This window comes from Staurois parvus, unplaced genomic scaffold (assembly GCF_062004578.1).
Source record: "Staurois parvus isolate SC_StPar_1 unplaced genomic scaffold, SC_StPar_1.0 ptg000548l, whole genome shotgun sequence".
Classification (NCBI taxonomy): Eukaryota; Metazoa; Chordata; class Amphibia; order Anura; family Ranidae; genus Staurois; species Staurois parvus.
In genome coordinates this window covers 9481227-9500792 of record NW_028318344.1, presented here as the reverse complement: position 1 = coordinate 9500792, position 19566 = coordinate 9481227, and the positions used below count along the sequence as shown (strand labels likewise).

General features: G+C 40.0%; 1 protein-coding gene across 2 annotated transcripts in view; it reads right to left on the bottom strand.

The window, feature by feature from the left end:
• The window catches only part of LMTK3 (lemur tail kinase 3), a 181856-nt gene that overhangs the window by 16740 nt on the left and 145550 nt on the right, over window positions 1–19566 (bottom strand). For both annotated transcript variants that reach the window (XM_089690991.1, XM_089690992.1), the window contains exons 10-14: window positions 18950–19071; window positions 14338–14487; window positions 9943–12998; window positions 7794–8149; window positions 2260–2371 (exon numbers count right to left, since the gene is read on the bottom strand). In XM_089690991.1, the coding sequence (XP_089547117.1) occupies window positions 2260–2371; window positions 7794–8149; window positions 9943–12998; window positions 14338–14487; window positions 18950–19071 (3796 nt within the window). The remainder of the gene's footprint in view (window positions 1–2259; window positions 2372–7793; window positions 8150–9942; window positions 12999–14337; window positions 14488–18949; window positions 19072–19566) is intronic.

Sequence of the window (19566 nt, the reverse complement as noted above, 5' to 3'; positions counted from 1 at the left end):
AAAATGGAAATACAACATAACAAATTTCTTCTAAAACCACTTATTGCATATCATTTTTCTCCCCATAAGCCCCTTCCTTCAACCCACCCTCCGCCCCATCCCTCTTCAATGAACCCCTGACATCTATCTGATCGACTTATAACTCACATCCTCTGGATACAAAATTTATTTTTTCTTTTTTTTTCTTTTAAAAGGAAGAAAACAAGTTCCTATATATTTTCTTTTTTTTTATACTTAATTACAGAGTAACTTCTTTCACCTTTGCCTTAAACTCCTCCAATTTCTCCCATTTCATATAATATGCCTCCATCTTATCTTCCTGTATATAATATAGTTTCTCCAATCTAGCAATCTGGTCCACTCTATTCATCCAATCCTCTTCCCTCGGTGCCTCAACTTTGCGCCAAAACCTAGGTATCAAACTTTTTGCTGCATTTAGATAGCACCATATACCCAGATCTTTATATTTATTCACTGATATTTTTGTGATATGAAAAAGACAAGTTTCAGGGTCCAGTCCAATCTCAGTTCCGGTAATAATCCTAATTTGATTTATAACCTTTGTTATTTTTGAACATTCCCACCATATGTGGTACATCGTGCCTACCCCTCCACACCCTCGCCAACACCAAGGTTGTTTCTCCCCACTCATTTTGTGCTCTATCGTCGGTGTAACATACCACCTTATGAAACATTTGAAGTTCATTTCCACCTCACGCATGCAGACATTCTCATGTACCAGTCTGTATATTTTTCTTTGTGTGTGCTCCTCCCACTCCACCCCTAAATCCCTTTTCCATTTTTCTATGTACCTTAATTTTGACTTACTATCTAGATCAGTGAGAATTTTATATACTTTAGCAGTGCTGTGCTTTCCATCACCTCGAACTTCCAAATACTTCTCAAATAAATTCCAATCTTTTCTAATTCTAAGAGGCTTTGTCAATTTCCCCACAAATTGTTTCAATTGGTTAGACCTCCATATCTCTATCTTAGTGAAAATCCCTCCCTCTTCCCTTTTCAAATCCTCCAGTGTTCTTAAGTTTACCCCCTCCATTACATCTCTCAGCTGAGCATCTTCCTTCTTAATCCATTTACCTGTAATTTCCTCTTTACCTGGGGGAAAAAACTCTGAATTTCTTAATGGCATTAACAGTGAATTAAAATCCCAATTCCTCTGTTTGTGCATTCTATCCCACTCCTTTAATACAATCATAGTGTATGGACTTGTGCTCTCGGCTAATTCTCTAAACTGTGTTGACACCCAGACAATCCTACTCAAATCCTTTCCACTAAGTGTATTTTTTATTGTGACCCAATTTTTACTCTTTAAGTTGTGCATCCAATCAAAAATTCTTGCTAGCATAACTGCCCTGTAATATCTTCTGAAGTCCGGCATTCCCAACCCACCCTTTTCTTTATTTCTACTTAGCACTTCGTATGATACTCTAGGTTTTTTATTTTTCCATATATATCTTGTTACCATTTGCTTAATTGTCCTAAAATATACCTCTGGGAGTTTAATGGGAATCATCTGGAATTTATACAGGATCTTGGGGACAATTACCATTTTTATTAAATTAATACGACCTAACCAGGAAGGATTTCCTCCACCAATTTTCTTCAATTCCTCCCTAATCTCGTTTAACAATGGGATATAATTAGCTTTATAAAGGTTTTTCTGTGAAGAAGTAAGTTTCACTCCCAGGTATTTTATTTCTCTATCTTTCCATATAAAGGGAAATTCTCTCTGTATCTTTTCTTTTTCACTCCTTGGAAGATTTATATTTAATGTCTCTTTTTTACTCGGGTTAATTTTTAGGTTTGACAATTCACCATATTCCTTCAATGTTTTCATTAGGTTAGGAAGTGTTATCCTAGGGTTTCCAATATAGAACAATAAATCGTCCGCAATCTTTCCTACATGAATTCCCCTTATATCTATATTTTTCCTAATTGTTGATAACAGGGATTCCAAAGATAAAACAAACAACAGTGGGGACAGTGGGCAGCCCTGTCTGGTTCCGTTTGACATTGCAAAAGTCTCTGATCTCTCTCCATTTAATTTTGTTTTTGGACACATAATTTTCTGATTGAAAAGTGTAAAAGATCAGAAAGAATGAATGGCGCTACAATTAGGTAAATAGATTACCTTGAAAATTGTTATGCACTCATAATAGATAATTCTATTATACTTTACTACCCATGCTGAACTATCGGAATAAATTACTTTAGCTAGAATAAGAAAACATATCTTACTGAAGCCATCTGTTGATGAAAAAGCATCCATACTTGACTCTAAGGAAGGATTCTGGGGAATAAGTTCATTCTCTGCTGCATTAAGATTGCTTAATTCATTTGTAGGCGTTTCCTAGGATGAACAATGATAAATCAGTACATCACTATAACAGTTGGGTTTGATTAGCGCAAACATTTTAAGAGTTTTCCTTCAACAAAAAGAAAAGCAAACATGAAAAATCAACATTGTATTAAAAAAACAAAAACAAAAAACAAAAAAAAACACCTTTTTTTTCTGGAGCTGAAGCCGAGCTCCAGGTCCACAGCTAAATACACAGAAGATATACAGTAATTCCCCTACTTACGAACAAGTAAGTCCAATTTGTTTGTAAGTCCAACAAAGTAAGGTTTATAATACTTTTCACACAAATAATGCATAATAAACAACCACAAGAAATACTGTAAAGAAAGGATGTTTAATCTTACAGTACCTTGAAAGGTACATCTAAGGTACATACAGGGGCTGGCATGGAGTGACCAGACAAGACCGCTGCTTTTATGCTTGCATCCAGACATCCTAGGCTTGAAACCAACACTGTTCTACTGTACACTATTGTACTATACAGAAAAGTACTGCTTGTGGCAGAGGGTGCATGCAGATGACAATGTTCGCCACGTGAGCTACTTTCGTGATTTGGCATGTAAATGCATGTTCACATCTTTGAAAGTTCACAACTTGGAGGTTGCTCGTATCTTTGAAAGTTTGTAACTCGAATGCTCGTAAGTAGAGGACTTACTGTACAGAGAAAGAAGCTGCTTTGCCTACCAACAGATTTGCATTGCTATTTGTCCAGTTCTGATATTTATACTGCCCTGCCAGCAAGCACAGTGCTGTCTGGCTAGGCAGAAGATCTAATTTGTCTATGTGAGTAATGCCTATTACTCACATTCAGCCTTTGACTGAATGGAGAAGCAGTACACTGAGGAGCTCATCTCTCTGCCCCTCTGATCTTTCCTGCTATCAGCACGTTCCTTGTTAGCACAGGGGCACTACAGCATAAATGATTGGCTCATGTGCTGCTTTTCCCCCTCCTAGCCTGAGCTCTGCTGTACACTAGACTACAAGAGGCTAACACCAAGTAAAAATTCAGGTACTTACCACCAAGCTCCATAGTGTATTTTAAACTATTTGTAACCCTGCACCTTATAAAATTACCCATTCAGTGTAGAACAGAAATGAATGGTGAAACATTTGTATATAGATATAAAAAAAAATTCTAAACACCTTTTTACACCTTTTTTATATGTGATCACATGCCCTCTGTTCTCAGCTGCATAAGGAACTGAGGGAGGAGGAAGGAGAACCAGCAGTGCATTGATCTCTCCACTGAATGGCTGTGTAGTGGGGGTGTCAGTAGAAGTCTGATCATTGAAAGAGAGCAGGCTCAGTTCCCAGCATTTTCAGAGAACTGACCACGCTATGCTCTCATGCCTGGTGTAGTCAGTTTTTAATAGAAAAGCAGAGAGACTGGCAGGAACACCAGGGAATTCATACAAGGAAGCAATACAAGAAAAACAGGATACTTTTTCATACAAGTACATGGTACAGTAGGCACATATCGGGAATGTGAAATGTTGGGTTGACATATTCTTTACCTAAGTTTAATTCTAAAAATAAAAATTAGTCACAAGGAGCATTACTTACTATCAGTGTAATGTGTCCTTTGTGTCTCATGGTTTAGTAGAAATCTTCTTCCCCTAATGTTTCCCCCTCACCTGCCCCAATCTTCTGGTACAGTGGGGGTTAATACAATTGACAGAGTTGTGACAGGCATTCACCAAGAGTGCCCAACTATGCCCACTTATTCCGCCAAGCTCCTCCATTCATAGGATCTGTACTACAGCTTCTATGAGTAAAAAATGATCTATGAAAAGAAGGGGTGCACCTTTCAATCATCTGCCTGTCCTCCATTCATAGACTGCTTTTCATTCATAGAAGCTGTAGTACGATTTTTATGAATGAAGGAGCTGGGGGAAAGGGCAGACAGCCAGGCGCTCTTGAAACCTGTCACAGCTCCTTCACTTCCACTATACTGCCAGGATTGAGGGTGGGGGCATCAAAGAAGAATTTATTCATTCACTGAGAAAATGCAAAGCATGGTGCCCATGCCTAGTAGATGAGTTCCTGTGTTCACAATGCAGCAGTATTGCCACGTGGCATGGGTCCCAGAAGCTAGTGGAGGTCACTGAAGTAGCTGTGTCTACTACAGTTATTTCCAGCTCCTAGAGGGATCCTGCAGGTATGATATTGCATAGTTACATTGGTCCAAGCTGGACTACGTAAAAATGCCATACTTGGAATTCTTACAATATACAATCACAAGACATCTAGTACCTGAAACTTTGCTTCTGCTGTATCTGAATGTTTATTAAAGTAATTTTATAACATATTTATATAAACATTTATAGTAGTACTTCAAAAAATGGACAAATTGATAGTAAAAACTGTACTGACAGTATGGAGGTTATTTACTAAAGATGGAGAGAGAAAAATGTGGTGCAACCCTGCATAAAAAGCAATCAGCTTCCAGGTTGTATTGCCTAATCTTAATTGAACAAGTTGAAGTTAGAAGCTGATTGGCTACCATGCACAGCTGCACCAGTTTTAGACTCAGCTCACACTCTTGTAGGCCATGCGGGCCTGCATTTGCGCAGCAGCTCATTCAAATGAATGGGCTGCTGCAACGTTTTTCCCACAGAAAAAAAGGTGCATGAACCTTTTTAAAAATGTGGCTCCGGGGAAACTACATGGTCTTTTTGGCCATGCGGTTCCCACAGCTGCAAACGCCCTGCAGGCTGAGATGTGTGGGGGTGCCATTCAGAATGAATGTGTGGAGGTGCCATTCAGAATGAATGGCAGCCCTGTATGTCTCACAAGCAGTGGCGTCCCGAGGCAGGTGCGGGGAGTGCGCGCTGCACCGGGTGACACCTACCGCACGGGGTGACACCGGACCCGCTCTATGAAAGTAAGGTGCAAAGCAAGCCAACGATCCCCGCAGAATGGATCCGATCCATCCTGCGGGGATCGTTGACTTGCTTTACAACTTACCTTTTGTTGGAGCTGGTCCGGTGACACCCTGTATAGGTTGCACGCAGACGATCCCCACAGAATGGATCGGATCTGCGGATTGGGAAGCATAATGGACCGGACTCCGATCCATTATGCTCAATTCGCAGATCCGAACCATCCTGCTGATCTTCGGCATGCAACCTATATGGGGTGACACCGGACCAGCTCCACGAAAACGTAAGTTGTAAAGAAAACCGACGATCCCCGCATGACGGATTGGATCTGCTGATTGGGGAGAATAATGGATAACCGACCATTGGACTCCAATCCATTATGCTAAATCCGCAGATCTGATTCATTCTGTGGGGATCGTTGGAGGGGGTGTCACCAAGTGTTGTCACACCGGGTGACACCAACCCTAGGGACACCCCTGCTCACAAGAATGGTGCAATTTTGCTGTGGGTGGTTGCGAATGTGGGAACAGATGCGATTCCCACACCGGCAACCAGCTCGCAAGTGTGAACCTAGCCTTAGTAAATTTCCCCCTATATTATCTTCCAAAACATTTGTGTTCAGTCACTTTTGTCCAACACACACCCCTGCCAAACTGCACATCCAGGAACTTGGCTCCGTATTTTCTGGAACCAGGTGAACTTGCTAATTCATTTTCCAATCAGTTGAAAGATGCAACACTAAAGCAGGAAACAGGGTTTTTATCTACCCGGAGCACTGGTGTAAATCACAAGAATAGATGAAAGTAGAACTGGTGTAACTTATGTGAGACCCTAATTCATATTCTCCATGGTGGTTCACCTTTGATCATGTTTGTATTTTATGATACATGTTGTGGTATAATTAGCTTGGTGTTATTCTGTGCTCAATACTTATATGTTCACACATCTGATTGGACTCACATCAGCTAAAAAATTATACTGTGCTTCCTTTATGAAAACATCATTACCAATAACAATGTAATGTGAAAAAAATGGTAATAAAATATTTTCTCAGTGTTATTCGTAAATCAGAACCCAAAGGAAGAACGGACCTTCAGTAGTTATATTTAAATTATTTACATCATTTAAACACAAGTGCCATATTAAGCTTATCTTGCACTTCTAGAAGTAAAAGCAACGGTTAATGACACCTCTAAGATAAAATTAGAAGAAAAAAAAACAGTTCTTTTACATTTCTGTTCCCATATTTCTAATTTAAGTATCAGGTCAGTATGCTATGAGAATACCCTAGTTAGCATATCATCATGAAAATGCAGATAAAATCCATATGCCCAAGCTGCTTATATAACAGCTGTACACTGATGCGGAGATCAGAACAAGCTAACATATGGGACTTATATAAAGTACCTGTAAACCGCAAAACATAACTTTAACATATTGCAATTACTAGTCCTTAGATATCACGGCTGCATCCATTTCCTTTTTTGGGCCTTTTTATTTACACCTGGCAATTCTGAGAATAACACACTTCCTGTCCCTTGGTGGCAACACTTACTCCTCCACTTGGTCTATGGAGGAAGCTATGGCAGTCATGCTGGCTGGACTTGAAACATGTCTGTCTTTGTTCATTGTTTTTATTACATAGGGGGTGATTCAATTAGTTTTCACAGGGATGATAACATTGTTTTTGCTGCCAGTTCATCTCACAGGAAGTAAGAAGGACTGCATTTCTTGCAAGATCAACAAGTATCTCTCTCCATGGGATCCACACTATTTGGGCACATACAGACACTTTTGGATGTGTATTGTGGATTTCCAAGATGTTTAAATCCTTTCAGCATGGAGGTTTAACTACAGGATGCCCTCACTGTGCTTGTCTTTTATTTTTTGCGTGGAGATGGTGGCCCTTTTTGTTCTTTCCCCATTAGCATCTTGGGTCCACATGACTCCTTAACAGTTCCTTGTTGGATAGTCTGGTTTGCTTTGGCGCTCAGTAGTCTAAAGGGAGTGCCTGTTCTTTTAATGGTTCTGATCATGTTTATTCATTATTTATGTGGATTATGATATCTGGCCATGCTCCCAGAAGAAGATGTAGACTCTTTTGATCAAAACACGTTGAGGCTTCCACTTGATATGGCATGAGAATTAGGTTTGAACCTATGATCAACAATATTTTATAATGATTGATGTATATTGTATGGTTAATACAGTATATCATACTGGAACCACATATTCTAGGGTAATTCCATGTATAAATACAATTATATTCTTTTAAAGATGTTTAATGTTTGGTTGCTGCCTCAAAGTCCCAAGAGGTATTGGTAGTGCGCTTTGTTAGTAGTTTAGGGATGTGGCATCTCCATGCTCTTCTTTTTCTAGTTTTTTTGTGAAAGGTATTTTCTGTACTTGTTGATAATGTTTTTAGAATGAAAAGTGAAAACAAAAGCAGCCACCAGATCTAAGGACTGGTAAGCTACAATATGTTAAATTTTGGGCTTTAGTGACCTTGAAAACACAATCATTTAAATTACCTGGTCAAAAAGATAAACAGTTACATCATCAAAGAAGGACACCATCTTCCTCTTCCGATCAAAGTCATCATCCACTTCATCAGCTGATTTTGGCGATTTTAGCAGACTACGCAAATTACGCCCATCATCTGTCTCAGATACTACAATTGGGATCCCAGTCACCTCTCCTTCAAACTCGGAGCCTGTCCTCTGTGGCTCTTGAAGTCCAAACCCATCATCATCCTCATCCTCATCTTCCTTGAATTGTAAATCTCTTTTTTCAACATTATTATCCCAGAAAGTCTTTAGCCCAGGGGAGCTTTGGAATCCCTGAAGGTTCAGTGGTGGAAGAGACAGGGAAAGCCTGGCAACTTTTGCTGTGAGGATAAAAAATAACATTTTCTTTCAGTAAATCCAGTATTACTCAGGGCCAGACATAGTTCTTCCTACTCTCCAGGTTTATGCAGCAAATCTTTTGAAATATCTGAATGAAGGCAGGTGAAAGCCAGGATTGCATGAGAAAACCAGGATTGCCTGTTTCTCTCTTTTGAAAGGACAAGTCTAAAAGCACAAGAATACCCTAATTCGCTATGATTAGGCTATGACTGTGTGGCCTCAAGTACCCCTAACAGGAAACATTGTATGGTTTCTTGTTTTCTTTCATATTCTACAGACAATTGAATAATTGGGGATGCTTTACTAAAGGGAAATAGACTGCTTGCTTTGCAAGGGAATTGTCCCCATTGTTTAATGAATGTGGTGAAATTTCACTTTTCAAAGAATACCCAACCACATGCAAGGAAAATAAAATAATTGTGGTTGCACACAATTGGACGACAGAAGTCACCAGAACTTCACCACATTCACTAAGCTCTGCAGAAAATTCCCTTGCAAAGTGAACATACTATTTTCCTTAGTAAATCAACCACAGTATCACTGTCTTAATAATTAAATCCTCAAAATGACTATTTAGTAGAGTGTTTGTGTGGAGGTTGAGTGCTGATTCACACATGTGTGGTGCGGATTGAAGCTTAGGTTTCACAGCTAATTGGTACAGTAGTTGTTCAGCGGTTCAGGTCATGTTTACATCAGGTTCAAGACAGGATTAGATCAGGTTTAGGACAGGATTTTATCCTGTTTACAACTGATGACAGGTTCAGTTTAGAAACGGTTCCCATAGAAGTCAATAGCCTATAATCCGCACCTGAACTAGACCACACTGCTCAGAAATCTTACATGATTTTTTCTCAATCTTCACTGAAACCGCACTGCCAGTGCACTGGACATATGTGAACAGGCACCATAGGAAGAAATGTTATTTCCCATGTCATGTGGATTGGGTGCGTTTCAAAACGCATCCAATCTGCATATATGTGAACCGGTACTAAAAGGGTACTTGAGGACTGCAGTTGATAAAGGGCCTACAGTATGCATTTAGATAAGTCCCTTTGTACAGTAGAAACATAATTATCAGTTAAGGATTACACTCTGATAAATGTGGAAAGATTCAGTTTTGGTTGTTATAACGTCCCAGTCTAAGGCTAGTTTTAGCATCATATCCAATAAAATGATTTGCTTCACACCCAGTGGGATTGATTTACTAATAGAAGACTTAGCAAAGTGAATTTTGACATAGTTTAGTAAATGAGGTGAATCTGCATTGACTTTACCTATCCAAACACACGCAAATAAAAATCTTGTTTTTTACTTTTCCTTGCACATGATAATGTATTACTTGCAAAGTAAATGTTCGCCACATTCACTGAGCTAATTGAAAGTTCCCTTGCAAAGCAATAGTTCTTTTTATCCTTTAATAAATCTACCCCTGTGTTAATCCCAAACATATCAATAAAAATCAAACCTTTTAGTTTTCTTAACTACTACAGTATATGTTAGTCAGCAAGACACGCAAGCAACTAGGACAGCCATAAAGAAAGCCAACCAAAGGAACATAATAGGACTGCCATGCACATCTGAAGACAAAGGTTACAAAGCATTGTAGTAGTATGCAGTATAAAATACTTGGATGCAAAATGTATTTAAAGATTAAGCTCTGGAAATACAGCTAAATAACACCTAAGCATGCTGCTCAATTTGTGTCATATATGTTTAAAAATAAAACCTGTAAAGAAAACTTGAGGTGTTTCCTGTTCAGAAATAAATGGCATACCTTTAATAGCTTCACTCCCAGAAGCTGTAAATGATCCAAAATCTAGAAAGAGTGCTCTATGATCTGGCACTGACCAATCTTTTTCTCCGGTAGGATGGTCTCCTGGGTTCATCTCACTGTTGTCAAGGGTTTGTTCTAATGACAATGAAGCAGTGTCTTCGTTGGGTTCATGTTTACAATCTTCTTTTCCATCCATTAATTCATCTTCCAACTTGTGTGTTTCTGGTTCAATGTTTTCAGGTTCATCTTGATCCTCATTCAGCTTAACTGTAGAGGATTCTTCAGTGGAATCTGTTATGGCCAGAGTGAGATCACTTGTTGGAGACTTGTTTTCCCCAGGCTCAGTGAGTTCAGATGATTCTTTATACAAAAGTTCACTCTTTAATTTTTCTTCGATATATGGATTTGTTTTGGGCTCCATAGACCACAACTTTAAAACTGCTTGGTCTTTCAAAACACATGAATTTACAGTTCCTGACTCAAAGGTAGATAGAACATTCCTGGTCACATTTTCTCTCAGGGAGACAAGTAGCTGTTCTTTGCAGACCTGTACTACAAAGCCACTTTCTGATTTTTTTAGCATGTTTTCATTTGAATTTCTCTGATCTATAATGGGAAAATGGTCTTTATTTACTTCCTGTAAATTTACACAGGATTTTTCACAGACAATTTGACTTATATTGTCCTCTGGTACTGTGTTTGTTCCACCATTACAGTTCAAAATCTCTTCTTCACCTCCTTTAACATTACCTTCTAGCATGTCTATCTTATGATGATTTTGTTCTTTATTTTCAGCTTTGGAACATTCTTCAAATGTGTCCTCAACAGATTCTTTGTGTGGACTGGCATCTTCTATGCTTTTAACTTCATGAGTCTCATGACTCTGGTCTTCTTCTGCAGTTGATATAACAACAGATATTTCCTCTGTACACACCCCATTTGTATTACCACCTTCAAGCTTCTGACATGCAGCTCTGCCATGTTTATCTGTTTCATTATCATAATCAGAAAAGTAAGCAGAATCTCGGTAAGGTGTTGCAAGATTTAATGTTCTAAGAGAAGATTCTTCTTCCATAGGTGTAGCTTGTGGTTCAGAAAAATCTTCTGTCAAAGTCAAGTCACTTGTTGACTCTGATATAGGAGTCAAGGGTAGCTTCAAATCTTTAAGACCCATGTCTTCTTCCTTTTCCTCTTTAACATCTTTAATGATGAACTCTGGAGAAAATGTGTTTTCTGTATCATAGCCACTGTCTCCAAACTTTTGCCCAGGAGATGAAAAGTGAGATGAAGGACTACATACATCTGATGAGCTGGTGTTTGAAGGGATGTCCAAGGAATCAACAGAATCTAATGTTGCCCTAGAGTCCTGTGGTGTTTTCACTGAGTTTAGTGTGTTATGGTTCAATGGGAATTGTTTTAACACATCTGGAGCAATCTCAATTGTCTCCTCTTCTTCTATGCTTTCTGCAAGTGTGGAAAGAGGTGGGATTTCAATAGGGACAATTACACTGCAATTGGCCATTGAGTTGGAAATTCCTATGAAAGGGGAAGGGGGGTGGTTGGTAATACTCTTTTGTAGTGATTCATAAGTCTTTAATTGACTGCGGTTACGATAGTCCTGAATGTCATAGCTTTTCACAGCTGCTCCCATTAAAGGATCATAAAACTCTTGGTGTTCTGCAGCACAAAGACTGTCTCCAAAGGGTCCAGCATAGAGATCTCCATCACCAAAAGTTCGAGCAGGTATAGAACACTCAGATAGAGAACCTTGCTCAACTTTTAAAGAAGAATCATCATCTAAGCCATAATGATCCTGATGCATGGCAACATGTGTGGTCCAGTCAATTACCACATCTCCACGCAACATAGCACAAGAGCATCTCTGCAGACTGCCCATCACACCTCTACTACACAAGGGACAAGAGGGCATGTTGCGGTGACTGCTATTATCTGTACTACTGCTGCTGCTTTCTGTGCTCTGGTCTTCCATTAGTGAGGGCTCACAATCCCAAGGTGAAGCTCGATCATCCAAAAATTCTGCCAAAGACTCTGGGTCTCCAGCAAGGGTTTCCCCAGCACCCCTCTCTTCAAGAGTATCAGAATCCCAGCTCCTTCTATGATCTTCAATGTCTCTGTAAACATTCAGGATTGAATCAGAAGAAAAGACATCAGGCAAAGATGGCTCCATTAAGGAGGTCTCCTGTACCTGTCTTGACAAGTCTCTCTCAACTGAGCCGCGGAATGGGTTTACATAACGAGGCAGGTCTCTTCCTACAGTTATAAAGGGATTATTGTTACTAGGTGTCCATCTATCTATAAGTTTAGGAACTTCATGTAATATTAGATGAGCAGGAGGATCATCTGGACTAGTTCTGCCACTTTCAAGTGGGTCCCAGTCTGAAGAAAAAAGTGGTTCAATTGGGGAAGCTGGGCTCCCAAGGGACAAGCGCTGATGAAGTGTTCTTTGCTCCTGCATATCATACTTTCTCTCATAGATCGGACTTGGTGCACAGACAGTACAGTCCACACCACTTTCTCTGTCTGCATGTTCCTCCAAGCGAATGTAATATTCACTGCTTACTGATGGACTACGAGCACTGATAACTGGAACCACACTCGGAGTCTCCAAACTCTGACGTGAATGCTGATGGCTAGAGTCATAAAATGGATTAGCAGGCACAGTCAAACTCCCATTATTAGATGGATAGTCTTGGCATTGTGAGTTTGCCTTCCATCGTCCCAGTCTGGCTTTCTCCCACATATATTCAAAGTTAAGTCCACGGCTGCTTTCTGTTACAGTCAAGATGTCATCCATATCTGCATGAAATCCATCCCCACCATTAAAGTTATCTAGTAGTGGAAATGCAGAAATCTCATCTGAGTGACGCAAAGGGCCCACTGAAGATTTGCTTGGTTTAAGTGCATTCCACCGCCACTCAAAACTCTCCTCTGTCTGATTGGAGCATTCATTTAACAAGTATGTGAGCTGTAGATGAAGTTCTTCTACTGTAGGTCTTTGTTCAACAGATAGCCAACAGGACTGCATCACTTCATACCTAAAAAAATTACAGAAATATATATTAATATATAGGAGATTGTTTTACCAATGTAGAAAATATAAATCATATCATGTAGTATAGCAAGAGATATGGATTGCTCATTTCTTCATAACATGATAATTCTGTTAACGAGCATAAAATTGGGAGAATGATAGAAGGTTGTTGAAATAAACTTTGGTTGTTTTGTCCAGGGACAGACCCAGGGACATAATCAGTTGGAGAAACCTGCCATGCCCGATAACTTTGCCAATGCCCTGCTCTTACTTCTCTTGGTACAAATATTGTTTGGTTCATTACCACATATCCAGGTGAAATAGCACCCTTCACATGAATAAAGTACATCTAGAGACACTCTATCAATTTTAGCAAAGCTTGGTTAGCTTGTATTATAGTAATAGCGATGACACCAGTTTGCCACTGTATATGATCAGTTGGGGACTATAGACTGAGCACAGGAGATACATGCAAGCAATGAAACATGTTTAAAAAACAAACAGTAATAATTAACAGACAAATTATATTACAGCACCTTTGATAGGATAACCAAGTCCATAAAAAATGGTACATTGGCACAGGTCTGAATTTTGCACTGGGCCACGGCTCAATGCACAAAAGCCACTAAGGGTTGCACTTTTTAACTCAGGTCTTTTCACCATGCACTCCTGCTGGGCACTGTTTTTATTTATTTATAAGCTTATAATGGGCAGGATTTAAACTTTTCCTCCACTAGGTCAGCTATTTTCTGTCACTCTCTCCCCCTCTCCAAACACTCAAACTGCATACAGACCACAATTAATAAACCGAGACTTACAATACTGCAACAGCAGCAAGATCATACTTACAGTATATGAATTAAAATCAAATTATTGCAATTACAACCAGAAACATGCTCACAGCGCCAATATGTTTACTGTATACTGCCATAAATCAATTCTTTACTGACACCACTAGAAATATGGCCATAGAGGTACTATCAGTACCATGCTGACATCACAAAAAAAAAGTCAGCAGAAACACAATCAGTACCATATTGACACCACCAAATACATGTCCATAGAGATATAATCAGTACTGTACTGACACCACCAGTTACATGTCCATAGAGACACTGATTCAGTACCATCCCTGTCCACCAATCAAAAGACAAGAATACTATACAATCCATGTGATAGGAATTTGCAGTATAACATTCAGTTACAAATAAACTCCTCTTGACTTTAACAAAAACTTGACATTTACAGAATTCTACAAGTGTGTTCAGTATTATAACGTTTTCACTTCATCACAATTTGTAATCAGAATTGGTTTAAGTTTATTGGTCTAGAGATGATTTTACCAGTAATCTGAATGGGGTAGCTTAAGTCGAGGCTTGGCCAGTTTCATTTGCTGCTCCTTGATCACAAATGTCAGCACTTCCTCATCTGACAGGTGACGATATGGCTGACTTCCAAATTCGAAGAGTTCCCATACTGTAACTCCTAGAGACCTTTAACAGAGCATCAGACAATATAGTGAAGCAATATGGACAGGTTAGTCCCTCTCTAGAGTACATGTGAACATTCTGCTGAATTTGAACTTTTTAGTATGAAATAAATTAGAAAAAAATATCCATGCTAGCCTAAGTCATATATATTTGTCCATTTAAATCAATAATACTGTAACTGAGGCTGGCTTTTCACTTATGTGAGGCAATGAAATGTACATGTATCAGGGTAAGCTGGAAAAGTGTGTTAGGATTTCATTAAAAATTATAGAACTGCAACACACTGTGAATTGTGTATTACTGAGCATAAATTAGTGCATTTTGGAAAAGAGTACAAAGAAGGCCTGAGAGCCACATAGTTACAGTCAATCATAATATAGGAGTCTTCTTTTCAATTTGCATAGCATGGGTCCTTTAACAAGATTTCACCAACAAACTCCTGTACATTGTGACCTTCAAAGAGTCAGTTTCCCTGACAAAGCCACATGGTTGGTGGTGTAACGCGGAGGCGGATCCTAGTGACATCATTGCAGATTTACCTGCGAACCAGAAGTTTTGTGTAAAAACCAATCTGTTATGTTCAATACCATGTGAGTGTTATTCTGGAACACATTTTATTCTGAAATAAATGGTATTATGCTATGGTAGCTGTCCCCTTTTCTTCCTACATGTGGAGTGTAAGCTGAGAAGAGTTCTGTGTATAGTGTCATCTAAGGTGGTGCCTGTAATCAGCTCTTTGCTGCCATCTGAAGCACTTTTGGTGGAATTACTATGTTTGGTCGACCTATATTAATTTATAGGCAGGGACGGACTGACCATTTGGAAACTTGGGCACCGCCCGAGGGCCCGGGGTCAGTAGGGGGCCCCATGAGATGCCCCTGGTACCTTTTTCATAGGCTTTTTTGAGTTTGGGCAAGGACACAGGGGCCCTATGATCCCCTACTGCCCGGGGGCCCCATGAGTTGTCAGTCCGCCCCTGTTTAAAGGTCCACTGTATGAGGTGAGCGGCTATCCATATATTTAGGTGGAAGTGCACAAAGTCACGGTGGAGCACTGTCCCTGATAAGTTTCAGCTTTTTGGAGCACATCGTATAGAACAAACACTTTTCAAGCACTATTTAAATTTTGATTGAACTATCACAATTCTTATAAAGTATTTTGGTTATTATATGTATTATTATATGTATATGAGTTAAAGCACCACTTTTGTTACATATAAATTTGCATGTAGTTTGCAACAATCTGTGCTAACTTTCAGAGGGGCTCAGAGTCCCTAGCCCATAAGGGGCTTTTGGTACTTATCTGTAAAGACTGGGGATACAAGAGTGGGAAATGTGTGTTGCCTGGCTGTGTGAAGCTTAGGGGGATCTAGAAACACAGCGGCCCTCAAGAGGGTAGCGCTACACGCATATGTGATAGGTTTCATTTTCTTTTTTAAGGCTGAGTACATTCTCTGCTAGTACAGATGATCAAACAATGATTTAGGCTTTCCAGCTATCTTCAGTGAACTACAAAATCACTCCTCTTTAAGCAAACAAAATTAGGTGGAGGTGTTTGTAGAGCAACCTAGAGTGACAATTCTGCTTCTAGATATAAACAGTACAGTGACTGAGTGTTGTCACCCTAGGACAGGAAGTGTGTTGCTGGCTGGATCATCAGGTAAAAATAAAAGAAAAAAAAACCTGAAAAAAGAAAACTGGCTTTCATTGTCTCTTCAGGCAGACAACCTCAAATAGGATTTTGTGCATAGAGAGTAGTAGTCTACACACCAGATCAGGTTTCAAACTGACCACAACTGGCTTTAGATGTCATGCACACTGAGAATTTGCTCCCCTAAAAGCCTTTTCTCTTGGTGGGAAAAAAGCTGCTTAAAAAATGTGCCTAAAGCCATTTATGGATTTCATCGACCATATTACTAATAATATACACTGCTCAAAACAATTAAAGGAACACTTTGAAAACACATCAGATCTCAATGGGGAAAAATATCATGCTGGATATCTATACTGATATGGACTGGGTAAGGAGATAGGAACCTAAGGATGCCCCATCGTTTGATGGAAATGAAAATTATCAACCTACAGAGGACTGAATTCAAAGACACTCAAAAATCACAGTGAAAAAATGATGCAGCAGGCAAGTCCATTTTGCTGAAGTTTCATTGCAGCAACTCAGAATGGTATTCAGTATTGTGTATGGCCCCCACATGCTTGGATGCATGCTTGACAACATTGGGGGAAGCTCCTAATGAGATGTCAGATGGTGTCCTGGGATATTTCCTCCCAGATCTGGAGCAGGGCATCACTGAGCTCCTGGACAGTCTGAGGTGCAACCTGGCAGCGTCGGATGGACCGAAACATGATATTCCAGAGGTGTTCTATTGGATTTAGGTCAGGCAAGCATGGGAGCCATCCAATGGTATCAATTCCTTCATCTTCCAGGAACTGCCTGCATACTCTGGCCACATGAGGCCAGGCATTGTCGTGGCTCTGAGGAAGAGGCAAGTCCTCGAAACGCATCAGCCTATTGGATGTCTACACTCCCATTTGCGGACTGTTACTCAGCGTGGTGTTGACCCAGCTGTTCTTTTATGATGTGCCTTGACTTTATTCTCGTTTGTGAGTACAACACCTATTTTATTTCTTATTAAACATTTTTTATGGTAATGCACTAGGCCTGTGCGCCCTCTCTTTGTTCTTCCCTCAGGGTGAACCTGCTCTCATCTGTGAAAAGCACAGGGTGCCAGTGGCAGACCTGCCAATTCTGGTGTTCAATGGCAAATGCCAATCAAGCTCTATGGTCCCGGGCAGTGAGCACAGGGCCCACTAGATGACATCAGGTCCTCAGGCCCCCCCTCATGAAGTTTGTTTCTGATTATTTGGTCAGAGACATTCACACCAGTGGCCTGCTGGAGGTCATTTTGTAGGGCTCTGGCAGTTCTCATCCTGTCCCTCCTTGGACAAAGGAGCAGATACTGGTCCTGCTGATGGGTTAAGAACCTTCTACAGCCCTGTCCAGCTCTCCTAGAGTAACTGTCTGTCTCCCGGAATCTTCTCTATGCTCTTAAGACTGTGCTGGGAGACTCAGTAAACCTTCTGGCAATGGCATGTATTGATGCGCCATCTTGGAGGAGTTGGACTGCCCATGCAAGCTCTGTAGGGTCCAGGTATCGCTTCATTCTACCAGTAGTGACACTGACCCTAGCCAAATGCAAAACTAGTTAAAAACAGTCAGAAAAGATGAGTAGGGAAAAAAATGTCACTGGGCTCCACCTGTAAAACCATTCCTGTTTTGAGGGTCATCTCATTGTTGCCCATCTAGTGCACCTGTTGTTAATTTAATTAACAGCAAAGCAGCTGAAACTGATTAACAACCCCCTCTACTACTTAACCGACCAGAACAATATCCTAGGAGTTTAATTGACTTGATGCTATACTCTGATTAAACAGTGTTCCTTTAATTTTTTGGAGCAGTGTATATAGGACCATTGGAATGAATGAGTGCTCAAGTGCTCTCAGTGTGTGTTTTTTCAGCCCTGTGTACATGAGGTGGTATTGAGTTTCCAGCAACAAGAACACTGACAAAATGTCTAGGATCAAATAACATAGTTAGCACTACCATAGAAAAAAAACATAAAATACTAAATAAATCTAGCCTGTCTGGCACTTGCTATATATTCAAGTCTCTCAGGTGCCATTCAGGTGTCTCCTTACTGCCTGATTTAACCCTGTAAATGCCACATCACCATGTGCAACTAAGTGCATTGCTTGCAGTTGTGTGGTGGCTGTGACAATGCCCCATAGACTTGCATGGGTCACAGTTGGCAGCGGTAATGGCCACCGAATACGAAATGCTTTTCCATTTCTGACCCATAGTACAGCTGTGGCACGTGTATGGCCTTGAGCAGCTGCATGCCTCTGTTCAGGCTAGTAGTTAAGGGGGCGGTAAAACTGTGCTCAATCATTTTGGTTGAACTCAGTAGATGTCTCTTTTATTGTCTATTAACTGTCTAAATTCTGATTGGTTAAAACTGTCCATTACAAATTGTTTAGGAAGAAAGCTACAGTATATCTGCAACAAATGCAACAGGTTCTACTGGAAACAATATATTTTCTCTTGCCTACAAAATACATAATAATGTGCCTGGTGTGAGTAAGCAAATATACATAAGAAGGCTGGAAGTCTTACTCTCCTGATACATTTAATCCATTAATATGTGAAATCTGCGGATCTGCATGTTAAAATAGGAATCAAGCTTATTTTTATACTGTCTGCAATTTCAGAAATCACGACAGTTCTAGGCCAGTGAAAATAATAAATATGCACGGTGTGATGTGTCATGTTGTAAATAATGCATTACAACAGTGTAGACTGCTTGTATAAAAATAAACAGATCAGCTGCCTCTGGAGAAACACAAAAAAAGCAAATCTAGTACAGGATAAAGGTGATGAACAAGACACTCACCAGACATTGCTTTCCTTGCTCTGGTCTACCACAACTAAGTTTCCATGAACTTCATCTAAAAGTTCTGGAGCAACCCAACGTAATGGGATCCAGAGTCGATCTGGAGTAATGTAGTAATCCTCCTGGATATAAAAAATAAAATAGTTATTTATGGATAGCCACCTTGAAGTTTACATGATATTATGGCCACTGTGGGGCCGGGTATAAAGGGGGGGGGGGGGGGAGCGGAATGCTCACTGTCAACTAGCAGCTTTCTCTGTTTTCCTGGTTCGGGAGCCCCTCTTATTGTGCATGTGCAAGTGGCATTACCTCCTACTGATCCATGTATTCATGTATAACTGAACCATGAACACACTGGGGTTTATTTACTAAAGCTGGAGAGTGTAAAATCAGGCTCACTTCTGTATAGAATCCAACCAGCTCTCGGGTTTTATTGCCAAAGCTTAATTGAACAAGCTGAGGTTAGAAGCTGATTGGTTTCTATGCAGACATAAGCCTGATTTTGCACTTTCCAGCTTTAGTAAATAAACCCCACTGCATATGAGTTAAATATGAAAACATTAGCAGAAATATTAGGGTTAAAGTGGTTGAAAACCCTCATATATACCCAGTGAACT